Below are 23,508 nucleotides of genomic sequence, written 5' to 3' on the forward strand. Positions count from 1 at the left end.
ATGCATGTATTGAGACTGGACCTCCTTATTTGCTGATGCTTGTGCAGTGGACACCATGTCCAGGTGTACACAGGGGATATGATGGCTAGTGCTTCTAGGCCAACAGGGGACCTTGACTGCCTCAGCATAGGATAAAAAGCAGAACAGGTTGGACCACTCTCCTGGCCAAGCTTTGCAGCATGCTCCTGAGTCTATGGATGCAATAAGGTGGATTTCGCCAATTAGTAGAGCTTGGAAAGATTTTCTCAACCCTAGAGCAATGAAACCAACGATATCTCAGGGCTAGTGACACCACTCAAGTAACACCCTTGGAACACTTTTCCCCAGGCGGGATCTCTAGGGCGTCACCAAAGAACATCTTCCTTTCCCTTCCCCAGGTGCTGTCATGGTGGTTTGACACTACAGAGTGGCCCTCTCCCTTTTCTCCCCTATAAATACAGGAGAAAAAAAGAAAAAAAGATTGAAACATGTGTCCCACCACCTTCCTCCATACCTGACCCTCCCCCCGTCAACCAGAGGCCCACATGGGCATGCATCCCTTTCAATTATGTAAACATATTTTAGAACATTTATTTATTTTTTTAAAGATTAATTTTCTTTTTATTGCAAAGTCAGATATACAGAGAGGAGGAGAGACAGAGAGGAAGATCTTTCATCTGATGATTCACTCCCCAGGTGGCTACAACAGCCAGAACTGAGGCAATCTGGAGCCAGGAGCCAGGAGCTTCTTCCAGGACTCCCACGCGGGTGCAGGGTTCCAAGGCTTGGGTGTCCTGTACTGCTTTCCCAGGCCACAAGCTGGAAGCTGGAAGGGAAGCAGGGCTGCTGGGATTAGAACCAGTGCCCATATGCACATGAAAGGAGAGGACTTTAGCTGCCAAGCTACTGCGCTGGGTCCTATACAATACTTTTTTTTCTTTTTTTAAAGGTTTATTTTTATTATTTTTTTTTTCTTTATTGGAAAGGCGATATACAGAGAGGAGAAACAGAGAGGAAGATCTTCCGTCCGATCATTCACTCCCCAAGTGAGCACAACGGCCAATACTATGCCGATCCGAAGCCAGGAGCCTCTTCCGGGTCTCCCACGTGGGTGCAGGGAGCTGGAAGGGAAGCGGGGCTGCTGGAATTAGAACCGGCGCCGGGCCCTACAATACTTTTTAAAAAAAGATTTAAAGGGCCTAGCGCAATAGTGTAGTGGTTAAAGTCCTTGCCTTGCACATGCCAGGATCCCATATGGGCACCAGTTCTAATTGCAGCAGCTCTGCTTCCCATCCAGCTCCCTGCATGTGGCCTGGGAAAGCAATCAAGGATGGCCCAAAGTCTTGGGACTCTGCACCTGCGTGGAAGACCTGGAAGAACTCCTGGCTCCTGGCTTTGGATTTGCTCAGCTCCAGCCGTTGTGGCCGCTTGGGGAGTAAACCATCGGATGGAAGTTCTTCCTCTCTGTTTCTCCTCCTATCTGTATGTCCGCCTTTCCAATAAAAATAAATCTTTTTTGAAAAGTTAAAAAAAAAACAAACAAAAAGATTTTAAAAAGCCAAACACCAATTGAGTGAATGAATGGATGAAATTAGTCATTACTTTGGAGGTGGGAAGACACTGGCAGTAGAACAAACTAAAATGTCTGAGGCAGAAACCTGGTATGGCCACCTAACTCTTACATCACGTGTCAGGGGGGAACTGGCAGTCACCCACTCCACCCAGCTCTCCAAACCCAAACAAAAGCCTCACACAGTGCAGTGGAGAACCTCAGAGAAAGGGAAGAGAAACCTGTTCCCAAAGGGTGCATTTTCAACTGCTGTCTCTCTGCTCTCCTTTTCTCAAATGCATAAGCGTTTTTCAGGATTACTGGGTTCAAGTCTTGGCTCCAATGCCAATTCCAGCTTCCTGTTAATGTACACCCTAGGAGGCTGCAGGGCACCCTGCCAAGTGGTTGGATCCCTGTCACCCAGTTGGGACACATAGCTTGAGTTCCCAGCTCTCAGCTTTGGCCTGACCACACCTGGCCTTTGCATTTGAAGGGTGAATCAGCAAATGGGAGCACCCCCTTTCAATTTCCCTATCTCTCAAATAAATAATTCTTAAAGAGCTGGTGGCCCAGGGGTGATCATATCCCATCTTCCACCAGTGAGAAGCTGACATCAGCACCCCCACCACATCCACCTGTCCTAGTATCCTGTACTATGCTAATCCTTGATTAGGTTATAACTCCTGAGAGTGAGGTCCACCCCTCCATGAGTAACAAGAGAGCTTATTCTGTTTGCTTTCATCAGCTCTAACACTGCTCCTTGAGTACAGGAAGTACTCAACCGGTGGTTGTTATGAGTGCTAATGAAGGAACCCATACACTGCAGGGGGCTGTATACAGTAGGTATACAGAATTAGGCCAAGATTCTCAGCTTCCCAAACACAACTTGGGCTTGGGTAGGTGTGGTGGGGGAGGGGACAGGTGGGGAGGTCAAGGTTTCTGCTTCTCCCAGCCACTTTCTTTTTCTCTCTGACTTGATCTCTACCGTTCCTCTGCCTCTGGCTCTCAGAGTCTACACAGGAAGTACGCAACTTTAGGTCTGTGGTGATGGCTAACGGAAACAGTGGTTCCTGTGTACATTTTTAATGCTAGGGTCACAGACTTTTTTTTTTTTTGTCACTACGTCTTGTGTCTCTTGCTGCATCTTCTCCTTCCTGTGCCCAGTTTACGACACTCAACACCAGCACCCAGGACCAACTTCTTCATGTTCCTGGATCTCCTGAGGGGACCCACAAGGTACTTGCAGGAACCTGAGTGAACCAGGCCTGGCTCCTCTGATTTCCTGCCCGGCTGGCCACGTGGCCCTGCTGACCACATCCTCCCACACCTCACTTATATACTTCCTTACAGACACCTCCCCTAGGAGTCCTGAGCCCCCATAACCTCCCCGACCCCTCACCCACCCTCTCTCCTGTCCCAGGCTGCTGTCCTCCTAGACCCATGTCCCACGGCCTGAAGGCAGCCTGGCCTGCACCCTTCCAGCGTTTCTGCACCCCTTCTTTCTCACAGGTGGCAGTGCTGACCACTATGCTGTCCGGGCGATGGTGGCCAAGTACCTGGGGCAGCCTGGGGCTGGGACCCCGAAGTTCTTCTCAGGGATCCCAACTCTATGCCCTCTATGCCTTTACTTACACTGGGGCAGATGGCCGGCAGGTGTCCCTGGCTGAAGGAGACAGGTTCCTACTACTTCGAAAGACCAACTCTGACTGGTGGCTGGCCAGGCGCTTAGGAGCACCCTCCACTTCTAGACCTGTCTTTGTCCCGGCTGCCTATGTGACAGAGGAGGTACCCCACCACAGCCCCATGGTCAGTGGCTCCAGCCACTCCCTCTGTACTCCAGGAGGTAAGTAACCCCTAAGCCCTCCCCCTAGTGCCTTCCCACTTCCCTGGCTGCTAGGAATTGGTAGGAGGCTGCCTCCCCCTCTAAGCTTCAGCTGACCTCTCTGATTTCCTCTGACCAGCCTTCCCTCATTGTGTTCCCACCCCATCATCACCTCTCCCAGCACCAAGCCTTCCTTCCAGATCTCACATCTTTTCCTACAGTCCCACTCTGCCTTTCTTGCTTTCTCAGGATGTGGGAACCCAGCCAAGCTGGTGCCCCTCATCACCTGCCTTTCCCCCACTTCCCATCTTGATCCTGTTTTTCCAGGGCCAAAGTTGCTGCGTGGCTCCCTGGAAGAATTGCACCTGTCCCAGGCATCCCTAAGCAGAGCCCAGGCTAAGTGTGAGCAGCCTCCTCCCCTTCCCCCCAAAATGTACAGAAGCCTCAGTGTTGCCAATTTGAGATCCAGCCAACAGAAGCCCCTCCAGGATAGACTTAGTGGAAGAGCTCTCTCTCAGGAAGACCTGCTGATGGAGGTCAAGGCCAGTAAGGTGGGTCCCTGCTATTCCTCTGAGCCAAATTGATCAATGGAGGAGGTGGGGGGCCCTTAGCTACTGCCCTGCGGGGTCTCTGTTCCAGGTACCAGGGCAAGCAGGCAAACTACATCCCTGCCCTCAAGGGACAAACACACAGAAACAAACAAATGAGATGGCCTTGGTATCCTCCAGTGCCACAGGGAGAAAAGTGAAGGGTGAAGGGAGGGCTGAAGAGGTTAGGGAAGATGAAGAAGGCTTTTAATGGGATCTCTAACTGGGAGGAATTTTAAGTAGGGAAGGCACGTAGCAAAGGCCCTAAGGGGACAGGAAGCCTGGTCCAAAGGGACTGAAAGAAGCCCCTTCTTCCTCCCACCCCGGCCGGGCGAGTCTGCAGTGTGTCCCGTCTTGCCAGCGGGGACACCAGTTAGTCCCTTTAGCAAACCCAGTCGCTCAGCCCCTCCCCTCTCATTTCTCACCCGAGGGTGCAAAACGGCCCCTCCTCCCACCCACTCCTCCTCCTTCCCCGACCCAGGAATCTGCGACCCCTCAGGCCTTCTTTCACCCTGCAGGATGTGAGGGTGGGGCGCTTCCCTCACCGCCCCCCCCAAACAAAAAAGCCTGTTCCCCTTTCCTGCGGCCCTGGGGTGGGGGTGGGGTGGGGGCGGAGGGAAGTTGGCAACAGGAAGCGAGGAGAAAAGCAGCCGATGCCGGAGAGAGGGGGTTTAAGAAGCGGCCGAGGAACTGGGGCTTCTCCCCCAGGCCTGGGTCACCTGGGGTGAGGAAATGGAGCGGGAGGTGGCGGGGGAGGTGGGAGGTAAGGGCCTAGAGGGCATTAAGGAGGGAGAGCTGGAAGAGGGATGAGACCAAGTAACCACCCACTCCCTCTCCGCCTCACCTTGCTCTCTCCTGCAGGCAGAATCCCAGCCCCTCATGTCAGAGCCCCCCGTGTACTATAATCTGGTGGCCCTCCGCCGCTGTCCTCGATCCCCGCCGCCAAGCCCCACCTGTCCCCCGCTGCAGAAGTTGGATGTTTGGGAACAGCACCTGGACCCCGACTCCGGACGCTGCTTCTACATCAACTCTCTGACGGGCTCCAAATCCTGGAAGCCCCCACGCCGCAGACGCATGCCGGACACGGTGAGACTTAGCCTTCCTGCCTTTCCGCAGCACTCACGAGGGAGGCAGTGTGCTTTCTCGGGGCTGGGGGTAGGGGGTGGCCTGAGGCTGCAGTGAGATGAACAGGACAGATGGTGAAGCCAGAGCTGGAACCACCAGCCAGAACACCTGGGGAAACTTGAAGGAGTTTCATCTCCCGCTCCTCTGACCCAGACCCCCGGCGCCACGGAGGGCGCCACGGAGGGCACCCAGCCCCAGAACAGGGAGAACGGTGTGCTGCTACCTCAGATCAAGGGTGCCGGATGTGACATGGGGACCCCAGAACTGCCCGACCCACAGGTGAGAGATCCCCAGAAAAGCCAGTCTTTCCTTGACTTTCTCCTCTTGCCTTACTCCCCACACCGTCTGTCTCTCATCCCCATCAATGCCCCTCTCTCCTCTCCCGCCAGGGTTCCCCCTCCCCCAGCTGGGGAGTTCCTCCACCTGTTTGCTCCAATCCCCTCCCCCACAGGGCTCACCCCGCCTCGGCCAATGCATCCCCCAGTCCCACCAGCCTCCCAGCTCGCAGCCTGCACGACCTCTGCCACAGCTCTTGGACGACCCCCATGTGAGACCCGCCCCTTCCTTTGTCAATGTCAAATTACGTCCCTCCCCACCATTCCTGCTCCTCAAAAATGTCTTCCTCTTTTTGAGTATACTCCATAACCCAGCCCTCCCTGCCCCTAACTTTAAGGGAACTTGTTCCTGAGAGATCCTGAGGAAGGGAGAAAGTGGGGCGGGGTGGGAGAGCACTGGATGGCTTACAGTCACCACTCTCGGGCCCATCCCCAGGAGGTGGAAAAATCAGGCTTGCTCAACATGACCAAGATTGCCCAGGGCGGACGCAAACTCAGGTGAGGTAGACGGTCTGGGAGGGGGGGCGGGTAGTCTTAGGGCGTTTGTGGGGGCGGGGTGCAGTGTGTAGCGCGATGTGGCCAGAGCGCACTTGCGCAGGCAATTCTAGCCTGATCTTTTACCCCACCCGCAGGAAGAACTGGGGCCCGGCTTGGGTGGTGTTAGCCGGTAACAGCCTAGTGTTTTACCGAGAGCCGCCACCGACTGCGCCCTCCTCGGGCTGGGTGAGTGTGTCGGAGCCGAGGCGCTTCTTTGGGCCCGGTCACCGGGAGCCCCATGGTGAGGGTTGGAGGCACCCGCTCCGGGCAGAAATTTAGACGCTTCCCACTAGGAAGCCCTCGGGTCAAGGGAAAACGCTTCTAGGACTCAGTTTTCTCCTCCCCCACCCCCAACCTCCATTGGCAGGGGCCCGCGGGCAGCCGGCCAGAAAGCAGCGTGGACCTGCGTGGGGCAGCCCTGGCGCACGGCCGCCACCTGTCCAGCCGCCGCAATGTCCTGCACGTGAGTGCCCTCCTGCGCCTCCCCAAAGCCACGCTGGCCGCCTTGCGAAGCTTTCCTCTTCGCACCCCCTTACCCCCACTCCGTTTCTCACCCCTTAGATTCGCACAGTCCCGGGCCACGAGTTCCTGCTGCAATCAGACAACGAGAGTGAGCTGCGAGCCTGGCACCGTGCTCTGCGCGCTGTCATCGAGCGGCTGGTTAGATGGGAGGGAGAGAGCACGGGGCCTGGGGCGGGGAGGTTAGGGGGCATGGTGTCCAGCGCTGGTTAGCCTGGGGCGGGACTTAGGACCCCAGGCGGTGGGGCAGGGTCTCCTTGTATCAACACCATCCATTCTGCCCTATGACCAGGATCGGGAGAACCCCCTGGAGCTGCGTCTGTCTGGCTCAGGTCCCGCTGAGCTGGGGGAGTTGAGCGGCGGGGAGGATGATGAAGAGGAGCGGGAGCCGGTGTCCAGGCCTTTTCTGCGCTTGAGCGGCAGCCGGAGTTCGGGTAAGAGGCGGGACCGGGGCCAGGCGGCACTTGGAGGGAGGGCCTGGCTGCTAGGGTCCTTAACTCCCCACTGGTCCTTCTGCTGCAGGTCGCTGTCTCGAAGGTGCCGAGCAGAACCGAGTACGCAACAAGCTAAAGAGGCTTATAGCCAAGAGACCGCCCTTGCAAAGCCTGCAGGAGCGCGGGTTGCTCCGAGGTGAGCCTGCCGGACCTGGCTGGAGCCCTGCTCCTTGGCGTGTTTATGCTTTTGCAAACACTATTCCATGCCTGACTTGGGTAGGCATGGGCCCATTGCTTGGAAGGGAACACTAGAACCACCTACACTTCCCAAAGTTGGATCAAAATTTTCTGAGACTATTGATCCTGAGTGTTGTTTAGGGGTCAGGGTAGGGTGATGAACCTTTTGGCAACACCCCATGCCCCAGCTGGCAGTCAGCCCCGTTCCTGCTCCTGTGTGGGGAGGACCTGTAAGGGCTTCCAGAATGGCTGTGCTGGCACTAGCCTTCCACCTCCTCCTTTTCCTTTACAGACCAGGTATTCGGCTGCCAATTGGAATCACTGTGCCAGCGGGAAGGGGACACAGTCCCTAGTTTTGTGCGACTCTGCGTTGCCGCTGTGGACAAAAGAGGTCATTTCCAGGAGCCACCCTTGTGTCTTCCTCTTCCCCAGGCAGAGCCCTTCTGCTTTGCCCATCCAGGTTCTCAGGCTCCTCCCTGTCTGTTCCCTGCCTTTTCCTAGGTCTAGATGTGGATGGCATCTACCGTGTGAGTGGGAACTTGGCTGTGGTCCAGAAACTCCGCTTCCTGGTGGACCGAGGTGAGAAGGGTGTGTGGGGTGGGCAAAGTGGTGGTTCTGACCATGTTTCATGCCTGAGAACCTTGGGTGAGCCGTACCTGAACCAGGAGCTGGCTAACTGGGAGACCTGGCTGGAGCTGTGCATCTGAGCTCCTGTTTGTGTTGCAGAGCGGGCGGTCACCTCTGACGGGAGGTACATGTTCCCAGAACAGCCAGGACAAGGTACTTCCTTGGAGGGCCTCCAACCCCCGCTCCCCATTTTCCCTGTTCCTGGGAGGTGTGTCCTCATCCCTACCTTGGCTGGCTTGCTCCTCTGGGCTGCCTCTCCTTGTATTTATTCCTGAGGTCTAGCTGGGCTCCTGAGCTCTGCTGGCCTCTTGTGGCCTTGAACCCAGCTCTAAAGCACCTTCTGCCTGCAGAAGGCCGACTGGACTTGGACAGTGCTGAGTGGGATGACATTCATGTGGTTACTGGAGCCCTCAAGCTTTTCCTCCGGGAGTTGCCACAGCCCCTGGTGCCCTCGCTGCTGCTGCCCCATTTCCGGGCTTCCCTGGGTAAGAGCTGGGAGCTCTGATTCCAACACCCACTTGGCAGGTGGGGTGGACATGGTTGTTATATCACAGTTCCTTGACACTTTCTGTCCCATTTCAGACACAGGGGTGAGAGGTAACTGCAGACTGCCTCACATGCCAACTCCAGATGTGCTGCTATGTGAATGTTTAGGGAGCTGAACTGAATCCTGAGGCTGCAGTTGGGTTCCAAGAAAGCTGTGATAGATGAATGATGGTTTTCCCAGGCCTAAGAATGAGTAGTGAATTTACCACCCTATTCTGTCAGCCTCCTAACCTCCCATGATCTGTCTTTATCCCCTCTTCAGCACTTCCTGAAGCAGAGCAGCGTCTATCTCACTTACGAGAATTAATAGGCTCGATGCCCAAGCCTAACCATGATACTCTACGGTACCTCCTGGAGCATTTATGCAGGTGGGAAGCCTGAACAACTTTAACTTTGCTCATGAAGGGTGGTGGGAGGTGAAGGAGCATGCACAGGAAATGGGTTTTGCTGGGGTGAAGGCAGGGACGCACCTAAGTTCAGTGCACAGAGGGAGGAGAGAAGGAGGTTCTGACAGATTGATGAAAATTGGGTGAAGGTGTTTGGTGCAGAGGTTAAGGGTACCGCTGGGGACAGAAGGCCTTGCTTTAAGTCCCAGCTCCACTTCCTACTAAGGTATACCATAAGTAGAGGTGGGTGGAGATAGCCCAAGTGCTTTATTCCTTGTCACTCACAAGCAGACCCACTTGGTGTTCCGGGCTCCAGGCTTTCTCCTGAACTAGCCCCAGCCAGTAAACCCGTGGAGGGAGGAGCTCTTTCTGCTTCATCCTTCTGTCTGCTTCCTTGCCTTCCAAATAAATGAAAACAAAATTCATGGGCAAAAAGGAATTAAAACATGCTTACTGTGTTGTGAAATGTTTTGATGCATAAGACTTTTTCATAACATGGGTTTTCTATAATGATTTTATTTTATTTTTAAGATTTATTTTATTTATTTTTATTGCAAAGTCAGATATACAGAGAGGAGGAGAAACAGATGACTCACTCCCCAAGTGACCACAATGGTCAGTGCTGCACCGATCTGAAGCCAGGAGCCAGGAACCTCCTCCAGGTCTCACATGCGAGCACAGGGTCCCAAGGCTTTGGGCTGTCCTTGACTGCTTTCCCAGGCCACAAGCAGGAAGCTGGATTGGAAGTGGGGCTGCTGGGACCAGAACCGGCACCCACATGGGAACCCAGCACATTTAAGCCAAGGACTTTAGTCACTAGGCCACCGTGCTGGGCCCATTTTGTTTTGTTTTTAAAGGTATATTTTATTTTTATTGGAAAGGCAGGTTTACAGACAGAAAGAGATGCAGAAAGAGATCTTGTATCTTTTGGTTCACTCCCCAAAGGGCTACATCGGTGCTAGCCGATCTGATCCGAAGCTGATCCCATGAGGGTGCATGGTTCCAAGGCTTTGGATCATCTTCCACTGTTTTTTCTTTTTTAAAGATTTATTTATTTTTATTACAAAGTCAGATATACAGAGAGGAGGAGAGACAGAAAGATCTTCTGTCCAATGATTCACTCCCCAAGTGATCGCAGTGGTCGGTGCTGTGCCAATCCGGAGCCAGGAGCTAGGAACCTCTTCCAAGTCGCCCACGCGGGTGCAGGGGCCCAAAGCTTTGGGTTGTCCTCGATTGCTTTCCCAGGCCACAAGCAGGGAGCTGGATGGGAAGTGGTGCAGTCAGGACATGAACCAGCATCCACGTGGGATTCTGGTGCTTGCATGTAGGGGCCTAGCCAGTTAAGCCATGGTAGTGGCTCCTCCATTAATTTTTTTAAGAAAAAAAAAAAAAACTTCAGAAAATTAACATCAAGTCGGGAAAGGCGACAACAAGGCTAAGGATGCTATGACAGAAACAAGAGAGCTCTGTCCCTGTCTTCTGCTGGGCGAGGCTTTGGCCAGGTTAACTCTGAATCATGACTGCTGAAAGGAGGGTGATCATTTGAGTGATGGGGTATCTGAGGTGATGAGCAGGGAGGACTCTAGGGGATGTCCCTGAGTCTGGGAGGAGGCAGTTGTGGGGCAAGCAGGGCATCTTGACCCATCCTTATGCCCCAAGGTCTAGGATCCCAAGGCTTTGAGCATCCGTAGACTCCTTGGTTCCTCCAGTTCCACATAGGGTGTTGCAGAATTACTGCTGTGGCTTCCTGCTCACTGTTGCCCTTGGCCTCTACCACAGGGTGATAGCGCACTCCGATAAGAATCGCATGACGCCCCACAACCTGGGAATTGTTTTTGGACCCACCCTGTTTCGGCCGGAGCAGGAAACTGCAGATCCAGCAGCCCATGCCCTGTATCCCGGCCAGGTCGTGCAGCTGATGCTCACCGACTTTGCTAGTCTCTTCCCCTGACCAGACAAGGCAAAGAAGGAAAACCTGCGTCCAGCTAGCTGTGAGTTACCTTTTTGGCATCCTGTTTGGAGATCATCACTTTGAATTGTCTTCCCAGTGGCTATCTGAGCTAAGAGTCTGCAGTGGGGTGAGGGAGCTGCTCCAGAAGACACACAGGAGGATTAACTGCACCTTTTGTTACCTGTGGCCACCCTCCCCTGAGATAACACATGAAGCAGTGTGGAATGGCATTCTGTCTGATGCAGTTCCTTTATTACCAGGAAACAGTGTCATTTTCAAATTCCTCTCCATAACATAATACAGACTATGTACAGCCTCCAGCCCAGCCCTCCCATCCCTGTGGCATCCTATGCAGGTGCTGCGACCCCTTTCTTTAGCATCACCAGAGGGTTGGACACACTTTAGCAAAACAGGGCTGTGTGATGGTCATGGCCCTCTGTTCTAGGCACTGGAGTTGAGGAATTGCGTCTCTCCAGGCAGGGAACCCAGCAAGACGCTCATGCTGCCCACAGCCATGTTAGGGGGCCCTGAGGAAGGTAGCTCAGAGCTGCCCCCCTGGTCTTGGGAATGGGGAGGACTCAGCCCCTGGGCCTCATCCAGAATAGCCACAAAGTCCAGCTGAGTGTTGTCAAGGTCAAGAGAGTCCAGCGGGTTGCACACCTGCCCTTCAGGAGGAGGGTACAAGGCAGGACCCCCTCCCAGCCTGCCCACTTCTGGGTGGCCACAGCTGGGGTTACTACTTCCAGCTTTAAGGGGTGCATAGCAAGCTGGCAGGGGAGGCAGAAGCCGGGGTGGTGCCGCTGGCCTGTGGGAAGCCCTGTTTGTCCCTGTGGCAAAACTGTCATGACACTGTGGGGGAGTAGGATATGAACCTGCCTTGTGATTGGGCAAGCTGGGTGCAAAACCAGGTCCATATGCGGCCACTGGGGCCTTGGTGGGGCTTGAGCTAACCTGGGAACCCCCCAGAAACTTGGGGCTCTGGTAGGGAGCTTCCTGGACTGGGGCATCCCCCCTGCCACCACCCTCCCACAGCAGTTCCTGTTGAGACTGTATGTAATTACACATTAGCTGAGCCTTGAGCTGTCCGGTGGAATGAGTTGAGGGGTCAAAATCCAAGCCAGGCCTGGGCTCGGAAGGAAGATACTCAGAGGGGGGCTGGGGATAGGGGCCTGCCTGGGGATACTGTGGAGGAGGGGGCTGTGGGTAGTGGGAGAACAGAGGCTGTGGGCGTGGGGGTCCCTCATGTGTGTGGGTATTGAGGCAGGGTGCTAACCCTGTGGACTCAGACCCCACTGGACACCCCTGTTCTGGCTTGACCTGAACTTGGCCATAGTGTTCAAGTCGAGGACACTGGCTATAGGCCCCACTTGGAGCCTTGGGGCCTGGGTACAGCCCCGGATGGGAAGGAAATTCATTCCATGTCTCTGGGGCGGGTTCAGGGTAAACCTGTTGAGGACAGGGGTTGGGGCCATAGTTGGTAGGAGGACCGGGCCCGAGAGGCAGGGAGCCTGTTGGGCCTCTAGGCCCATAAGGTTCCGCAGCTGCCCCTTCAGGTCCCCCATACGCCAGGGAATCGGTGGGCGGGAAGTCCATGTAAGGGTTCAAGCCACTGGCCATTATGGAGGTCCCAACCTCTGGTCCCTCCCGCAAGACTCGAGTATCCATGGTGACATTCTCGGTGATGCTGGGAGGCTGTGGAGAATAGACAGAGCTTGGGAGGTGGGGATCAAAGCTCCTCGTTCCCCCTGCCATGGTAGGTGGAGTGTGGACACAACCCAGGCTCTTGAACCGCTGAACCCTGGCTGGAGCAGGGCGGTCAGCAGCCCGGGCGGGGTCACTGGCCCTCCGGGTGACTCCTGCATTGGGATTGTATCCGGGGTACTCAGCTCGGCTTCTCCAAGGAGGTGCAGGCAGAGCCCCGGTCCGATCCAGGCTGGGTGCCAAAGTGGGTGGGACACCACCACCCTTGGCAGAGGCATATCTTGCCCGGAACAGGTAGTGCTGGGCAGGCGTGAGGCCTGGAAGGGAGGATGCCCCTTTCTCTGGTGGGGAGCCGGGAGGGAATGGAGAGGCCAGAGAGGAGCGGCGGCTGACGGTATAGGCAGAGCTGATGCTGCTAGAGCTGCTGCTGCGGCGGTCAAGGGAGACTGGGGGGCCCAGACAGCGGGATCCAGGGGCACCTATGAGTGATGGAGGAAGCAAGGTGGTCAGATGGCCCCCGGAATTTCACCCCAGGGACAGGCTCCTTAACCCTGCCTGCTCAGCTCCATCTCTCATGCAGATCCAAAGTCCAGGCCACTGTGCACAGTTGTATAGGTTGTGCACTACACAATCTCAGGGAGCAGTACTGGTATCAGAGACTTTTTGTATCGTAAATGAGTTTCTGATCACCAGAGAGCAAAGGTGCCTGCTATTCTGGGCAGTTCTGCCAGGGGATATGCTTACCCTCAGCTTCCGGGCAGGTCATCTCCCATCACCCACATCTTACCGGTGTGGGTCAGGCTGGGTAGCTTGAGAGCCCGGGGCACCCCTGGACGGAGCTGATGTAGCTGGTCCAGCCTGAGGTTCTCCAGGCGGCGAAGGGTAGACAGGCCGGTGCCAGCAGGACAAGGCCCCTCGTCCAGGCTGGACAGGTCCTCGGTGCTGCCGCCTGCGTTGCCAGTCATCTCCACCCCGCTGTCTGTATTGGCTGCGCTGCCCGCTGGGGAATGGTCACTGCTACAGGAAGATTGGGCCCCAGGGCTCGACTGTGGCTTCTATGGGTGAGAGGAGGGTAGATACCTGTGTCCCAGGGGCAACAGTGGCAGCCTAGGGGTGGCTGGCAGGTGCACACAGGCTGGGCAGGTGAAACATGCCAGAACAGTGTTGAGTTTAGGGACTGGGTGAGGGAGGGAGCAACACCAAACTCCCTTGATAATGAGTAACCCAAGGAGCAACACTGGTGTGAAGGACACGAGTGAATCCCAAGGAGGGGCCAGGTGGTGTGGAAAGGGTCTGCCAGGGAATCAGCGAGATGGGGCAGGGTTGCCTGGGTGCTCACCATGGCCCCCTCTGGCACTGTCAGTCGGCCATCTTCCCTGATGGGGCCTCCGTCCCGCTCCCTCTTGGGTTCCACGGTGGGAAGGGCTGGGGCCCGGGGTAAGGGACCATCACCCCGGTGCCGCTTGGTTACGTGTGCATCAGGCCCGTGCACCGTCTTGACATGTTTCCGGAGTGAGCTGGGATCTGTGTAGCGCTTGGTGCAGCCAGGGAGCTTGCACACATATGGCTTCTGTCAGGTGCACAAATGAGGGCAGGAGGCAAAGGGATGAGAGTGGATGAGTAGGGAAAGGTGTGAGTAGACCAGGAGTTGGGGAAGACAGCAGCATCAAAGGAGGGTGGGGATGCAAGATGAAGGGTTGGAGGAAGAGGGTTAGAAGCATGAACATCCCAGACTTAACAGAGGCAGGAGATACGGGGCTGGAGGCCTCATAAAATCAGGGGTTGATTAGGGTGGGGGGTCTTCTCTGACCCTTGGTCTCTCCAGGTCAGCATTGGGCTGGCTGGAAGGATGTAGGGGTACACATGGAAACCCATGATTTCAGAGGGACTCACCTCTGTACAGCAAGTGCTGTGTTAAAGGGGTTCTGTTGGGGGATCCCCTTGGAGGTGGTACCTCAAGTTGGGGGTGTCCTCTGAGTCAGGACATTCACCTCATTAGAGTGGGTCCGGTTCTGGTGCTTGGCTCGGTCACTGGCATTGCTGAAGGCTTTGCTGCATCCCTCATGTTCACACATGTATGGCTTTTCGCCCGTGTGCGACCGCAGGTGCGTCTTCAGGTTTTCCAGGCGGGAGTACGACTTCCGACACCCTTCAAACTAGGGAAGAGGACCCTAAATCTTAAAAGGGGCATGCAATGGGGGACCCAAGCTGGGAGAGCACTGAGTCTTCTGGAGGACAGGGGACAGGACAAGCAGGTTTATTCCAGTGGGGCAGGAACGAGGTGAGGGTGGTGGAGAGGTGAGGAGGAAAAGGGGAAGGGGAGAGGAGGAAGGGAGGGAGGCCCAAAGGAGAAGAGTGACAGGACAAGCAGGTAAGAGGTTGGGGAACAGAAGCTGCTAGAAGCAGCTTCTAAACGTCTCCTGGTCAAGCCGGAGCAACTTTCCCTGTATGCGTGATTTTTATTTAGGGGTCGGCATTGTGGCCACTACAGCTGCCACGTGAAGTGATGACATCCCCTATGGGTGCTTGTTTTAGTCCCAGCTGTTCCACTTCCCATCTAGTGCTTTGCTACAATGCACTTGGGAAAGCCACAGAAGATGGCCCAAGTTTTTGGGGCCCTGCTATCCATGTGGGAGACCTGAATGAAGCTGCTGGCTCCTGGTTTCAGCCTGTTTCAGTCCTGGATGTTGCAGCCAATTTGGGAGTAAACTAGTTGATGTAAGATATCTTTTTCTGTCTCTTCTGCTCTCTCTGTAATTCTATCTCTCAAGTAAATACATACATAAATATTTTTTTAAAAGATAATAAAATTTATTTGTAAAAATCAGAGAGAAAGAAAGATCTTCCATTCATTGGTTCATTCCTCAAATGCTTGCAATAGCTAGGGTGGGACAAAGCCAAAGGCACTAGAGTCCCGTCTGGGCCTCCCACATGGGTGGCAGGTACCCAAATATGTGGGCCATCTCCTGCTGCCCTGCCAGGTGTGTTAGCAGGAAGCCAGATTGGAAGTAGAGCACCTAGGACTTGAACCAGCTCTCTGACGTGGGATGTGCTGACTTAACCTGTAGTATCAGAACCCTTGTGCTCAAAATGATCTCAATATTTGTTTATAGAGGGATGGACCCACGAATGCAAGAGTCTGCTTCAGGCTCCACCTTGGGGACCCTGGGCTTAGGGAGAGGGCGCTCACCGTGCACTTGTGTGGTTTCTCGCCCGTATGTCTGCGCATGTGCACCACCAGCATGTACTGGGCTTTGAAAGGCCTCAGCTCCCGGGAGCAGCCCCCCCAGTGGCATACGAATTCTTTCCGCTCACCGTGGATGTGTTCGCTGTTGATATGCTGGGGAGGGAGACAGAAGCTCTCCTAGATTTCCCCATGCTTCCAAGATGCGAGGAGACCTCTCCTTCCCTCACACCCACAGCCGCATCCCGGAAAGAAGGGGCAGGGGGAATGTGGCATCTTGCAGGGCAGCCCTGCCAGCTCTCTGAAGCAGAACTGCAGCTTCCGTTCTTCCACCTGCCCAACTGGACACTCAGTCTGCGATCCCCTCCCCTGAACCCAGCCACAACCACAATCACAAACCCTCCCACCCTGGCCCCCAGAATTTCCTACAGGCTCCAGCCAGCCAGTCCTGTTACCCCCTGCGGCTCACGTGCACCAGCTGCTCCTGGGAATCAAATTCCTGGCTGCAGCCATCCCAGCGGCAGTCGGTCTCATAGACAGACTCTGGCTCCGGCTTCTCCTCCCTCTCCAGGTCCTCTCGCCCATCCAGCATCCCCAACAGGGGATCCTAGGGCAAGAGAGGCACGCTGAGGGTCCCTCAGGTGACAGCACATGTTGGCCTTGGGCTCTCAGAGGTAAAAGGTTCCACTCTCTCCTCTTACCTGTGTGCCTGTGGAGTTGGGGCTGGACATGTCACCTTCCAAAGGCTCTTCCGGACACTTGCCGACCAGCATGTCCAGTTCTGACTTCAGCTGTCCCCAGGGGCGAGAGGTAAGGGTGAGGGGAATGGAGGCGGGCTGAAGGAAGGGCGAGTCCTGCCCTAAATGCCCAAGAAGGGAGCCCCCAGCAGCCATATGTCTTCATTCTTCCAATACTACAAACTCGACCCCCTTCATTATCTCCTGTAACCCCCACCGCCATCCTGCACCCTGGGCTAGGGCAAATCAGGTTGTGATTTTGGGGACTCTCACCTGGCAGGTTGGGAGGGGTCCCCGAGCCTGAGGGTGCGGCATCATCCCACCCTGGGTGGAGTCATGGGGCCCACAGGGCTGCTGGACCCCAAAAGAGGGCGAGGTCCCTTTTTGATGATTCATCTGGGATGAGAATCCTAGAGAGGGGCTGAGGTGGAGGAGGAGGAGGAGGAGGAGGAGGAGAGAAAGCAGTTACTTAAGATGATCACAAAACGTCTCCAGAAGGGTTTCCGGAAGGAATGAGCAGTGATGGTGACACTGGGTGCCGTGACTCCACAGGCTTGGAGGTCTAGGGCTTTTCGTGGGCTTTGGAAGGGGCTTGGGGGCCCTTGGTCCGGGGCTGCCTGCACCTCACGGTGCCAATGGAGAGATGGCCGTAGGAGCCTCCGGGGGATGCGCAGCGGGAGTTGATGAAGGCCACGAGGGAGCTGGGGGATGTGCGGATAACGGTCTGCAGGTCCAGGCTGGCATCCGACAGAGGTGAGATGGACAGTGCCCGCTTCTTGGCCAACTTGACTGTACTCCGGGGAGGAGGAAAGAGTGGGCCTGGGGCAGGAGACAGGGGACACAGAAGTGGTGGAGTCTATGTAAAGTTGCTACCTACAGTGCCAGCATCCCATCTGGGTGCTGGTTCAAGTCCCCAGCTGCTCCACTTCCCATCCAGTTCCCTGCTATTGTGTCTGGGAAAGCAGTGGAGGATGGCTCAAGTCTTTGGGCTCCTGCACCCACATGGGAGACCCCAGTGGAGCTGCTGGCTCCTGGCTTAACCCTGGATATTCTGGCCAATTGTGGAGTAAACCAGCAGGTGAAAGATTTTTTTCTCTCCCCATTCTGTAACTGCCTTTCAAATACCTAAATAAATCTTAAAAACAAAGAAAGAAATTGTGAAGAAGCAAGTCATTTTGTACCCAACTATGGGTCCTGATTCTCAATTCTAAGCAAATAAAAATATTTGAGGGGTGGACACTGGATGTGGGGTTAAAGTGCCCCCACAACCATGTCAGAGTGCCTGGGTTTGAGGCTGGCTCCACCCCAGCATCCAACTTCTGCTGATGCTCATTCAGAGAAGCGATAGTGACATTGGGTTACTGCCACCCACATGGGAGACCTGGCTTGAATCCCCAGTTCCTGGGCCCTGTGCAATGGCTCAATTGGCTAATAAATCCTCCCCTTACAAGCACTAGTCCGTGTCCCAGCCATTCTACTTCCCATCCAGCTCACTGCTTATGACCTAGGAAATCAGAGGAGGATGGTCCAAAGCTTCGGGCCCCTGCACCACATGGGAGATCCAGAGGAGGCTCCTGGCTTTGGATCAGCTCAGCTCCAACCATTGCAGCCATTTAGGGAGTGAAATGTGTCAGGGTGGCCGAGCAGTCTAAGGCGCCACTTAAGGAGTGAACCAGTAATGGAAGATCTTTCTGTCTTTCGCTGTGTAAATCTGCCTTTCTAATAAAAATAAACCTTAAAAAATAAAAAAGATTCCCCAGTTCCTAATATTGGCTTGGCTCAGGCCCAGATGTTCTGGCCATTGGGGCTGTGCACCGGAGGGCGCGAACTCACTCTCTTTTGTGTCTCAAATAATAATGATGGTGGTGATGATGATTCTTGACTTTGCTGTGTCCTACTGATTCTATCAGCAGTGATCTGGCTGCGCCCTGACACCTCCATGGCCCTGGGAGCTTTTCTTGATCCTCCTTTAATACCCCACCCTCCCCCATTCTCCTCCAAAGTCGCAGAGGGGCAGAGAGGGAAGAAGTGCCTGTGGTCTCACCCTCGGGGCAGCTGTTGGTCTCTCTGGAAGGCCCATAACTCTGGGGACCTGACAGGAGGTTGGCTTGGGGGCAGAACGGTAGACCAGACAGTCCTAGAAAAGACAGGGTTGGAGTGAGGGATGTGGGAATGGTTGACATATAAGGCAAGACCTCACCCCAAATGCCAAGCCCATGGGACATGCATGGGGCTTCCGATCCTTCTGGAGATGGTACATGAGTGTGTGCACTGACCTTCTGCACCCATGTTGGGGGGCCCCTGGCTGGGGAGTGGCCGGAGACAGCAGGGTTCACCATAGCTACTAACTGGTGGTGGGGTCATCGAGTTGAACATGATGGAGCAAGTGGGGGCACTGCGGAGGGAAAGGAAGAGTTATAGAGGATGGAGGGAATTGGTGACGGTGATATCACGTCAGGCACAGAGCCCTGGGCAGAACTCCATGCCCTTGAGGCCCTCAGAGACATCCGCCATGGAAACCAAATTGAAAGGGGGCATCACGGGCCCAATGCCATGGCTTAGTAGCTAAATTCTTGTCTTGCCAGTGTGAGGATCCCATATGGGCACTGCTTTCTGTTCCAGCTGCTCCACTTCCCATTCAGCTCCCTGCTTGTGGCCTAGGAAAGCAGTAGAGGATGACCCAAAGACTGGGGACCCTGCATCTGTGTGGGAGACCTGGAAGAAGCTCCTGGCTCCTAGCTTTGGATCAGCTCAACTCCAGTCCTCGTGGTCACTTGGGTAGTAAACCAATGGATGGAAGATCTGTCTCTCCTGCTCTCTGTAAATCTGCCTTTCCAATAAAACCAAATAAAGCTTTTAAAAAGGAAAATAAAGGCATCATCTGGGGTGGGCATTTTGGAGGGGCAGAGTTTAGCCCCTGAACATGGGCTAGGTCAGAGTGCCCAGAGCTGAGTCTTTCCAGCGTGGGCTCTGCTCCCTGCTAGGGCTCCCCCTGGAGGGCAGTGGTAGTTTTGTCCCTGCCATCTACGTGGATGAACTGAATGGGGTTCCCGGCTACTGGCATTGGCTTGGTCCAATTCCAGCTTTGCGGACGTTGGAGGAGTGAATCATTCGATGCAAGTTGTGTGCGTGTGTGTACCTCAGAATTAATAAATAAGCATCACTCTGCAAGGTAAGGGTAAATGCCAAAATCTCAGTAAGTGGGTGGGATGTTCGGTGTATGTATAGTGAGTGGTATGGACTAATGGTGCCTATACGAGTTTCTAGAAATTTTTGTTTTAGATTTTTTTTTATAATTGGAAAGTCAGATATACAGAGAGGAGGAGAGACAGAGAGGAAGATCTTCCATCAGATGATTCACTCCCCAAGTGGCCGTAACGGCTGGAGTTGAGCCAATCCAAAACCAGGAGCTTCTTCCGGGTCTCCCACGCGAGTGCAGGGTCCCAAGGCTTTGGGTGGCCCTCGACTGCTTTCCCAGGCCAAAGCGGGGAGCTGGATGGGAAGTGGGGCTGCTGGGATTAGAACCGGCGCTCTTATAGGATCCCAACGTGAAAGGGGAGGACTTTAGCCAGTAGGCTACCAAGCCAGGCCCTCAAAAGATTTTAATGCCACCAGCCCTCCGCTCCGTTGCTTTGACGGGGGCGCCGGTTTGGAGGGCAGGGCTGCAGGAACTCTGCGGGGGTCTGTCCTTGAACCCACGGCTGTCTGGTTCTGTCTTCCCACCCCCTGCTCTCCCTCTTGCGTCCAGGGAGACAGCCCGCCTACAGTATCTTTAGTATCCAGCAGGAGGAGCCCTCGCCACAGTGCAGAGGGACTGGCTGGCGGGGACGGGAGGAGCCCGGAGGAGCCGGGCAGCTCTCAGAGGCAGAAAACTTTGAGCAGGAGAGGGTAAGGTTTGTGAGCCGCAGCCTTCCAGGACGGTGAGGGATGAAGGACCGCAGCTGAGGTGGTTCGCTGCGGCTTGGATCCCGGCCCGCTTAGCCTTTAGGTGTCTTGGTTTTTGGGGGAACAGGGAGAGAATTCTGAGGGAAGGCACGAAGAGAATGAAAAACAGACTCATCAGGCAGCCCTGCTTAGGTCTTGAAGGACACGGGTGCCGCCGGCTGCGTTCCTGCTCAGGCTCCCGGTCGTGCTCCACCCCGCGTTTTGCGACCTCCCGGGAGCGAGGGTGGGGCGGGGCGGGGCGGGGTGGGGACCGGCCGGGAGCGGGCCGGCCGGCGCGGTGGGTGATCCCGGGATGCTGGGATTTAGGGTGAGGGCGGGGGAACGTGGAGGAGCGGAACTCGGACCCCGAGACCCAGCCCGAGCGGCGCAGCCAGGGCCGTACCCCTCCGAACTCCTCCTTTTGCAGCCGAGCTCCAGGCCCCGCAACCAGGACCCCCCAACTCGGCCTTGGCACTCCTGTGGGGGTGGGGGGCACAGCTGGCTGGCAGCTGGATGGGGAGGGGGGAAGACACGTCTCCCGCCTCCTTCCTCTATGACTCACCCAGGCAGAGCAGGCGGGTTCACCCAAGACCCCCCCCACCCTCCAAGCACTAGAGATCCCCTACCCCAAACGTGCCTAGCCGGTGGTCTTTCAGCCCTCTTCTCCCCCCAACCCCGCACTGCCAGAGGACGCGGTTGAAAAATCGGGGCGACATCCCTCCTCGCCCACGCGTGCCGCGGCCCATCCACGTCTCCCCTTGACGCGGGGCCGCCCACTTTTCCAGCGGCTTTCTGGGGATGGGGTCGGGGCCCCCCGCCCCCCGCCGCGGCCCCCGGAACCCGCGCCCTCCTCGCAGCGCCCCCCTCGCACCCCCGCTGCCCAGCAGCGCCCAGGAGCCGGCCCCGCCCCCTTCCCGGTGCCGCCTTCCCCGCCCCCGTGCCTCCCCGGCCCACCCAAGTCGCCGCCGCAGGCTCTGGCTGCCGCCCGCCCGCTTCCCCCGCCCGCCCGCCCGGGAGCCCGGCGGGGCGAGCCGAGCGTGTGTGGGGTGGGGGTGAGCGGCGGGACATGCTTCCCTCCTCCTCCTCTCTCAGGGCATCCGGGAGCACCGCCGGAGACTGGGGATCCCCGGGGGGGACAAAGAGAATCCGTCAAACTTTGGGGGGAGAGAAGTGACCCGGTAAATAAGGAAAAATAAATAAGGTGTGTGTGTGGGGGGGGGGTGAGGAGGAAAACACCTCGCATTTCTTCCTGGGCACCCCACCCGGCTTGCCAAGGGTTAACCCTTTCAGACCCCCGGGAACCCCCTAGTGACGTCAAGGGCGGGGTCTGCGCCGCCGGGCGGGGATGCCGGGGAGATGTTGGGGGGCGGAGGAGAGAGGAGGGGGTCTCGGGACCCCGCCCCCCTAGGGAAAACTACCCCCAAGCGCCCTTAGCTCCTGCTCTTCTGCAATAGAAGGGTCTGCCCAAGGAAGACCCTTGTACTCCGGTCTCCCGAAAACCCTCAGTCGGCCGCCGCGGGGTCCCCCATTCCCTAATCCTATCCCCAAGGCTGGGCTGCCCAGGGTGGATTGTTTCGGGGTCAAGGGGCCTGAAAGAGGCTTCCGAGCCCGGGAACCCGGGCCGGCAGGGTGGTCCGAGCCAGAGGAGGGGCTTGGGTTCGCAGCTCCCGTTGGGGCTGGGGGCGGGGGATGTTGGCCAGCCGGGAGGGAGAGGCCGGCGGCGGCCGGTGGTCCCGCCCAGTCCCAGTAGGGGTCTCCCTGTCGCCGGCTTCAGCTGCCCCGGTGGTCTCGAGGTCAGAGGGTCAAGCAAAGGTCTCCCCAGCTCCTCCTTCAGCGCCCTGCCCCACACGCCCCTGGGGACTCGGGGACCCTAACCCCCCAAATTGCACGGGGGCTTTCTAAGGCCTGGCTACACCTTGGGCAGCTTTCTTTGGGTCCCGCATCTGCAGGCGCAGCTGTCACTGGCAGATGTGTGTGGGAGGAGAGTTGGGGGTCGAGCCAGCCCAGCAGGCTCCCCGAATCCAAACCTTGAGGTTTGTGTCCCCATGCACACACCTAAAGTCCACCACCCCACCTGGGGCGCCCTCCTTCGGGGTCCCTGCTTTCCGAACCACGGACTCTTCCGGCCTGGCGCGCCAGACACTACCTGGCGCTCCCGCTTCACCCCGCCAAGCTCAGGCGGGCCAAGCAGCCGGCCAGAAAGTGAGATGCGTCTCCCCCAGGAGGGTGGCGCGGACAAAGAGACCCTCGGGGGCCCGGGACAGAGACACCCGGACTGTCAGCAGGAAAACTGCAGAGAAGGAAGAGACACCCACGGGGTTGTGGGGGGTAGGAGATACTCCAAACTTTCTAATAACTCTCCCACCCGCGTGCCTGCCTCTGCGCCCCCAGGTCTCCGCAGCCTAGGCCGGGAAGGGTCCCCCTCGGAAGCTCATCATCCCTCCCCACGCACACCCCGGAGGCCCCCTCCTCCACCCTCCCAGGTGGTCCCCTGCCCGCCCCCCTTCTCACCTCCGTCTGGGCGCAGGGCTTGGGATGCGCGGTCCAGGGCAGAAGTATGAGTTGGGGGGTGTGCGGTGGGGAAGGGGGGCGGACAGGGCCGCGGCAGCGCAGCCTCAGTGCCACCCCCACCCCCCAGCCTGGCCCCCAGCTCTCCCGCCGGCCCAGCCAGCCGGGCCGCAAGCCGGGACCACCCGCGAGAAGCGCAAACTTTTTTTTTTTTTTTCCTTTTGCAAAAACTTTTTCTCGCTCAAGCCGCTGGCGCGCCGCCGCTCCTCTCCGGCTTGCCCCTTACCTCCCTCCTATCTCCCTCCCTCTAGCCGTTCTGGAGGATGAGGCGGGGTGGCTGGAAGCAGAGAGGGGGTGCCGGGCTTATTGCACCCCCAGGACCCCCAGGATCCTCCCCCTCCCTTGAGGGACCCAACACTGCCTAACCCCCCCCCCCCCCCGCGCCCGCTGAACACGCTGCTGGTGGAGGGCGGCAAATCCCGGCCTGGATCCCTGGATCGGCCGTCCACGAAGAGGCTGTGACCCAGAGCCAGAAAAACAGACTTGGGAAGGGGGGTAGGGGTGGGAAGAATATTGTGAGACTGGGCAAAATAGAAGTTCATCGACTAAAATGCATTTGAGGTAGGGTCGTTGACTCTGGCGGGAGTTTACCTGAGCCTTCTGCCACCCGGTGATTTACCCGCAGGTCTAATCCTCTGGGGCTGCGGAGGCTCAGGGAACTTGAAGGGTTGGGACAAAGTTGGGGTTAAGAGTACCCCTGGGAGCTAGGCGTGGGGTCAGCGGGCTCTGGCGGAGGGTAGAAGTTCCTTCTACTGAACGA

General features: G+C 56.6%; 2 protein-coding genes across 5 annotated transcripts; one reads left to right on the forward strand and one right to left on the reverse strand.

Annotated features, from left to right (window-relative positions):
• The first annotated feature begins 2,716 nt into the window (after positions 1-2,716).
• Positions 2,717-10,864, forward strand: ARHGAP9 (Rho GTPase activating protein 9). 2 transcript variants are annotated; one of them, XM_040983187.1, is made up of 18 exons: positions 2,717-2,764; positions 3,038-3,371; positions 3,678-3,901; positions 4,799-5,023; positions 5,216-5,341; positions 5,514-5,609; positions 5,834-5,895; positions 6,030-6,120; positions 6,302-6,397; positions 6,496-6,648; positions 6,746-6,887; positions 6,976-7,083; positions 7,417-7,515; positions 7,626-7,703; positions 7,851-7,904; positions 8,102-8,236; positions 8,560-8,665; positions 10,463-10,864. In XM_040983187.1, the coding sequence occupies exons 2-18, from the start codon at positions 3,056-3,058 to the stop codon at positions 10,632-10,634; spliced, it is 2,283 nt and encodes a 760-aa protein (XP_040839121.1). In that variant the 5' UTR covers positions 2,717-2,764; positions 3,038-3,055; the 3' UTR covers positions 10,635-10,864. The 2 variants fall into 2 exon arrangements, with proteins under 2 accessions (XP_040839121.1, XP_040839113.1); XM_040983179.1 differs by lacking the exon at positions 2,717-2,764 and having other exon boundaries at positions 2,930-3,371; positions 6,496-6,594.
• A 211-nt stretch (positions 10,865-11,075) lies between these two features.
• On the reverse strand, positions 11,076-18,632 carry GLI1 (GLI family zinc finger 1). Of its 3 annotated transcripts, none has more exons than XM_040983161.1 (11): positions 18,533-18,632; positions 18,301-18,393; positions 16,880-17,075; positions 16,530-16,677; positions 16,221-16,310; positions 15,989-16,126; positions 15,526-15,675; positions 14,327-14,491; positions 13,675-13,905; positions 13,123-13,387; positions 11,076-12,814 (listed from the first exon to the last, which is right to left on the reverse strand). In XM_040983161.1, exons 1-11 carry the CDS (start codon positions 18,630-18,632, stop codon positions 11,076-11,078), a joined length of 3,315 nt encoding a protein of 1,104 aa, XP_040839095.1. The 3 variants fall into 3 exon arrangements, with proteins under 3 accessions (XP_040839095.1, XP_040839092.1, XP_040839100.1); XM_040983158.1 differs by having other exon boundaries at positions 13,123-13,390; XM_040983166.1 differs by lacking the exon at positions 18,301-18,393 and having other exon boundaries at positions 13,123-13,390; positions 16,880-17,045.
• Between the last annotated feature and the right edge of the window lie 4,876 nt (positions 18,633-23,508).

The sequence above is a fragment of the Ochotona curzoniae genome, unplaced genomic scaffold (genome assembly GCF_017591425.1).
Source record: "Ochotona curzoniae isolate NIBS_2020 unplaced genomic scaffold, NIBS_Ocur_1.0 contig_1014, whole genome shotgun sequence".
Taxonomy (NCBI): Eukaryota; Metazoa; Chordata; class Mammalia; order Lagomorpha; family Ochotonidae; genus Ochotona; species Ochotona curzoniae.